Raw genomic sequence first — 6,679 nt, 5'->3', positions numbered from 1 at the left:
ACACACACACATGTATATCTGTTTATATACATATATACTTCATATATACATTCTCTCTCTCTCTCTCTCTCTCTCTCTCTCTATATATATATATATATATATATATATATATATATATATATATATAACACACACACAACACACACACACACACACACACACACACACACACACACACACACACACACACACACACACACACACACAGAGCTGTACACTCTCACTTCATTCCACACAATGATATGAATTATATTTCCTTTTTTTGACACATGAGTACTGTAATGGCGTCATCATTTTTATTCATTATGCATAACGGAGAAAAACTAAGGAAGGAGGAAAGGCGCGCGCGTGTGTGTAGGTGTGTGTGTGTGTGTGTGTGTGTGTGTGTGTGTGTGTGTGTGTGTGTGTGTGTGTGTGTGTGTGTGTGTGTGTGTGCGTGCGTGCGTGCGTGCGTGTGTGTGTGTGTGTGTGTGTGTGTGTGTGAGAGAGAGAGAGAGAGAGACTTTGTATGTTTGTATATCCGTGTGGATCTCTTTTCCACTTTGTCTCCAGTCCTCCCTCCCTCTCTCTCTCTGCCCCCTACCATCTTTTTCCTCCTTTCTCTCTCTCTCTCTCTCTCTCTCTCTCTCTCTCTCTCTCTCTCTCTCTCTCTCTCTCTCTCTCTCTCTTATCTCTTATCCTAAGATCCCAAATCCTTTCACTGCTGGAAGTAAACAATATAATATTTTCAGATAATCTTTCGCAGTAGTTATACTTACACATACTATTCACTCATCCGACGCATGCTACACACTCACATTCCACATCATCCTCAACTGTGCACTTTGTTACCCCCCCCCCTCAAACACACTCATCCCATAAAGAAAGTCACTTTTACTCCGCCCGCTTCAACCTATACAAACATATTCACCCCTGACACTATTCATGTATACTTACTAATGTGCTTGCAGTCTCTCTCCAACTCGTCCACACTCTTTTCTCATTACATAATGCATCCTCTTTACGTCATAACATTCTCCTACCTCCCACACACTCTCGTGGTCACCATCACCACCATCCTTGCACCCACATTCATATCTCTCAGAATTCTCATTTGCATACATGTAGTTATACATAATCATACTCACGCTACACCCAACGCTCACTAGCGCATACTAGCCTCTAGACACCGCACATTACTCACCCTATACATGCAACTACCTCCCACCCCGCTTACACACTCAAAATCACGTCACCACACACCTTTATCCAGCATACTCATTCACCCTACACATAACCTCCCCCTCTGCTACCTGACTCATTCATACCCACCCCTGACAATTTTTTTTCTCCTCCCGGACACATGCACGCACATGAACAGCCCAGTCATTCATCACACAAACACATTTTCACACAGTGACTAGTTCGTTCCCACACATGAGCTTCAGCCCCTTCCGCTCATTCACCAACATATACCCAACTTCATACGTATACTGTAGGCTTATCAACAACCCCCACCCAGAAACTGTATACGGTCTTTGATCCCAAATCACAACTTACAGACACACACACGCAAACGAAGATAGGCACACGAACACAAAGGCATCAAGACGCAACAACACAGAAACCCACACAGACACACACACACACACACACTCACAGACACACACACACGCAAACGAAGATAGGCACACGGACACAAAGGCTCATACAGACAGACACACACACACACACACACACACACAACACAACAACACACACAACACCACACACACACACACACACACACACACACACACACACACACACACACACACACACACACACACACACACACAAGGGCCACACTCCCACGATTTTCCTCAAATTACACGTTTATAGTTCTGGTAGTAGCTTGATATGTCCACGGAATAGCTAATTTTTCAAAAGAGAATAAAAAAGGGCGCTATTTCAGCTTTTTCTTAGGGGGGAGGTTGGCGAGCGAAGTGAGCACAATATTTCTAGGGCACTGCGAACCCTCCTCCACCAAAAAAATATTGAAAAAGTTATTTTAGGAGCATTTTAAGGTACGACCAGAGCTACAAAAGTGTTATTTAGTAAAAAAAAAAATCGTGGCCCTTGAGGGGAAGGATAATCAGAGTCTTCGAGGGGGCAAAGGCCCGCAAGCACCCCAAATGACGCCCCAAAACTGATTGTGCTCACTTCGCTCTCCAGCCTCGCCCCGTAAGAAAAAGCTGAAATCACGCCCCTGACTCCAACGTCTATATATGCATACTTATGGAGACTTTGCACAACTTAATACTCACGTAACACACATACGCACGCACGCACACACACACACACACACACACACACACACACACACACACACACACACACACACACACACACACACACACACACACACACACACACACACACACACACACACACACACACACACACACACACACACACACACACACACACACACACACACACGTGAGTGACAGCCGCCCAGAGCCCTCTATCGGCGGCCGAGCAGAGTTGCCCATAATAACAGTCGTGCAGTCCGGCCGAGGCGTCTGCAGGCTGTCACTTGCTAAACCCTTCTTAAATTTATCTGACAGCAGTCACCCGTTCACCATGTCTCTCTTCTGGAGCTGTTTAGTGGGGCCTCGCCTGTACAGCGTGTACGGGCAGGTCAGGTCAGGGAAACAGGTGAGAGGTGGTCGTGTCAAGGCCCTTTTCTGTGTGATTGATCATATGATTTTGAGAGACTTGAGGGAGACGAGTTCGTCCTTTGTTAATATATTTGGGAAATGGAAATGTTTGCCAGATGTGTTGAGCGTAGTAACTCCTTCTATCCATCGTTCATAAAATTAGAGAGATATAGGTGAGGGAGATCTATATATATGTTTCTATACTCATTTTGTATTGATTTTACGTTCGCTGATAATTTCATGTTTACCAAGTTTATACTATTTAATAATTTTGAGTCGAATATCCTTTCCGCTTCAAACCAAAATTGGTCATTAGATCATGTATCAAGATTCGAGATAAATTCATAGTCAATTCACTAGCATTATGAGCTGTTATGACTAATCTCTACTAAGTCACATGTTTAAAAATAACTTGATTCATTTTGGATGCATGTTGTTATTATTAGAAATGTTTTTAAGCATCTCACAGTAAGGTTGGTTGTATACATAAGATTGTGAGAGAGATGCAATGATGTTAAGAAATGTTTTTTATAACTTGAAAATATTTATTTTATCAGTTTAATCCTAACTTTGTTAATTGTTTTCACTTTGTGAGTGTCCTTTAGACAAGGTGGAAGATAATAAGGAATGAAAAATTCTTAATTGCTAGATATAAGGAAATTTGAACTATAGTATTCACATGACTGTATTGAAGAAAGTATCCTAATTAACATGTCTCATTGCAGGTCATTCCATATGTTGCTAATGCACTAGAACAGTTTGGGAACAACATTATGAAGGGGGTAAGTTAGCATACCACATAGTTTGATATTGATATCCAGTTTAGCTTGTTCTTATCAAAGCCATATCTATGTATATATAGGTCTTTCATTTTACTAGTAACTGCTGTACGCTTTGTTTGCAATGAGGTTCTGTTATTAAGAAAAGGAAGAGTAATATGATAGTTGTATGTCTTTAAAATATATATATGTATATATATATATATATATATATATATATATATATATATATATATATATATATATATTTTTTTTTGTGTGTGTGTGTGTGTGTGTGTGTGTGTGTGTGTGTGTGTGTGTGTGTGTGTGTGTGTGTGTGTGTGTGTGTGTGTGTGTGTGTGTTGTGTGTGTGTGTGATACAGTGAGCTAAATGACTTCAAAATGATATCCATATTTTTTAAATAATGCATAATTATTCTGTTACTTGCATTAATTGCATCATTACTAATAAAGTATTGAAAATATAATTTTTTACATATTCTGTATGCAAGCACAGAATATAAATCACTTAATTCAAGATACACATTCTTCTTCATCTCTTGCAGCTGAACATCATGTACAATATTGGCTACTTCGCTTCACCCTTTATTGCTTATTCTGTATACCAGTGGGAATACTCAAGCTACATCACTGCAGCCAAGGTAATGCCAACATCAAGATTATGATTATGGAAAACTCTTTGGAACTTTGGATTATTAATTTTTTTTCAGTTTGAGCAGAATATTGTTTAATTTGTAGAATATGTCCTGAGTTTTTAGATTATGACAGGTACATTTGTCTTTTTTTCAGGTGCCTTTAAGTAGAGCACAAATGATTCTTCTTGTTGTTAGATGTAAAATAGAGAACTTTTTGCATAATTTTCATCATTACACCATCCAGTCTGTAAGAATGTAAGTCAGCTTCACTGTATGCAACAAAAGTGTAGTGTTAAAGAATGAATGACTGGAAAGCTCTCTAATATCTCTTTAGTGGTGAAGTGGAAGTAATAAACATAGTACATTAGTGAGATGTAGGAAAGAAAATGAATATAATTTTCATTGCTAAAGTAAAGTGCTTGTATAGTACTAACTTATAATATGATTATATAATCAAGATTATAATTTTGTGAATACTGTTAACTTAATTGCAAACATTCTTTTATTACTGAGATGAACATAAGTGTAAGTGTCCCTACTAATCATTATTTAGTTGAGAATTATATTATAAAGGTTGAATTTCTATGTTTGATTGACTCATTGCCATTTATATTTTAAGCTGTAATAACTAGATGTGTTGTGTCTAGCTGTAAATCTATTTAATTTTCATTGATACCAATATATTGGTTAAGAATGATTTGTGGAGAGCCTATAAGTTAATATAATTTCAAGGTTCTCCCTTCATGGAAGATGAAGTGTATTATCATAAAAACTGCTCACTTCAAATGAACTTATTAAGAAAAAAATCTAAACTCTTATTTTATTTGTCATCATTACTGTAACGATTTTCGTAATGACTTCAGATTTCTAATGTTTTAGTATGGAACTGGTCTTGGACTGCTGCTGATTGTGGCCATGATCATTCGAGGATTTGGCCGGAGATTTAACCCAACATACACAACCTTCATAAAGGTGCTGAACAAGGCTGGAAATTACAGACCTTCTCTTGAAGACATGGTAAGATACTTAAGTGGGGAGCATCTTAGATAATCCTGTTGAAATTTATATATGTTTAACAATAATACTTGCTTTTCATATAAAAAGTTTAGATTTTCTTCTGGTGTATGTGTGAGAATTTATTAGGTTCTGTTAATTTTTGTACATTCTATACTTACAGAATACAGATTAATCATATTTATTTTACATTTCCAGGAGGCAGTGCAGAACTATGAATTTGACTTCTCAGCATGGCCAGTCAATTTTGATTGGGCAAGTGGAGTCCCGTAAGTTGACCTTTTTATATATTAGAAATATTCCAGGAGGAGAGAATGAGTGGAGCAGGGCTGAGAGAGTAGAAAGGGAGTAGAGAAAAAGAGAGAGTTGGAGGAGAGGAGAGAAATTGAAAGTAAATCAAAGTGAGAATAGACTTTAGTGAGTGAAGTGAAAGATTTAGGATGAAGGTAAGTGTGGTCATGAAAGTAAGAAAAGGAAGGGGATTAAAAAGGGGAAGGTAGCACAGAAGATGAAAAATGAAGTGACTGGGGTAGGCAGAAGAGATGGCAGTAGAAGATATATGGTTATAGAAGAATCTGAACAAAAGCAGTCTTGGATAGGGAAGTTGAGCAAATCAATTTTTTTTGTTAAATTATTTATAAAATTTCTCTGCATTTTTTTCTGTGTGAATTAATATATTAATTGAATTTTTTTTCAGGGATGAAAAGAAGAACAGAATATATGTCGTTGGGATGAGTTTAGTTCGGAGAAAAAGAGGAATACTCAGTAGGATATTGATGTTACCCATTGATATTATGGCATCACTTCTCACATTCTTGATTGGAAAACAGCTGATCTACCCTGGCTGCTCAGAGTGGTTCCAGACCATCATAGGTAGGCTGGAGTTGCACACTAACACTTAGAAGATAGGCTTCTTTCAAGCAGTTGTCATATACTTTGAGACTTATCTATTTATATTGTACAGTTTGTGTGCATGGAACATAGCAAATAATAAAAGTTTTTGATTGTTAGGACAAATTCTCATGAAAGGAAGAGAAAAATTAATTCTACACCAAGGAGGACAAAGAAGAAAAGTCACAACACGGGATGGAAACAGCATTGATACAATGTTTGTGGACAGAAGAAAACAGTAGGTCATTGCTGGTACTTCACTTTATTTGTTGTGAATATTGATATTGAATAGAAAAATAGAAATGGTAATCCTTTCTTCAAGAAAGTGTAATATCATTGATGAAAGGAGATGGTAATATTTTATCTGTTGTTAGTTTATTTTTCATGAGCTTTAAGCTATAAATTACCAAAATTTTTCAGTGGGGAATATCCAAATGGGAAGACATTGGTGGTTTGCTGTGAAGGAAATGCTGGCTTCTATGAGCTAGGAATAATGACTGTTCCATTAGATGCTGGATATTCAGTCCTAGGATGGAATCACCCTGGATTTGGAGGCAGTACAGTATGTTATAAAGATTATTTTATAAGTTAATGTTATTGAGTGAATTCAAAAATATATAACATGAGGTAGAGGTTCCTTAACCAAATATCCTTTTTTTCAAGACATTACTCTAGAAAT

General features: G+C 37.4%; 1 protein-coding gene across 1 annotated transcript in view; it reads left to right on the top strand.

The window, feature by feature from the left end:
- The first annotated feature begins 2,498 nt into the window (after nt 1-2,498).
- LOC119581799 (phosphatidylserine lipase ABHD16A-like) overlaps nt 2,499-6,679 on the top strand; it is a 12,641-nt gene continuing 8,460 nt past the window's right edge. The window contains exons 1-8 of the mRNA XM_037929933.1: nt 2,499-2,679; nt 3,407-3,463; nt 4,006-4,101; nt 4,975-5,112; nt 5,308-5,378; nt 5,807-5,982; nt 6,121-6,238; nt 6,421-6,562. Coding sequence (XP_037785861.1) covers nt 2,605-2,679; nt 3,407-3,463; nt 4,006-4,101; nt 4,975-5,112; nt 5,308-5,378; nt 5,807-5,982; nt 6,121-6,238; nt 6,421-6,562 — 873 coding nt within the window. The 5' untranslated portion in view covers nt 2,499-2,604. The remainder of the gene's footprint in view (nt 2,680-3,406; nt 3,464-4,005; nt 4,102-4,974; nt 5,113-5,307; nt 5,379-5,806; nt 5,983-6,120; nt 6,239-6,420; nt 6,563-6,679) is intronic.

Source organism: Penaeus monodon, chromosome 2 (genome assembly GCF_015228065.2).
Source record: "Penaeus monodon isolate SGIC_2016 chromosome 2, NSTDA_Pmon_1, whole genome shotgun sequence".
Lineage (NCBI taxonomy): Eukaryota > Metazoa > Arthropoda > Malacostraca > Decapoda > Penaeidae > Penaeus > Penaeus monodon.
The sequence above is the reverse complement of the archived record's forward strand: the minus strand, read 5'-3'. Positions and strand labels throughout refer to the sequence as shown.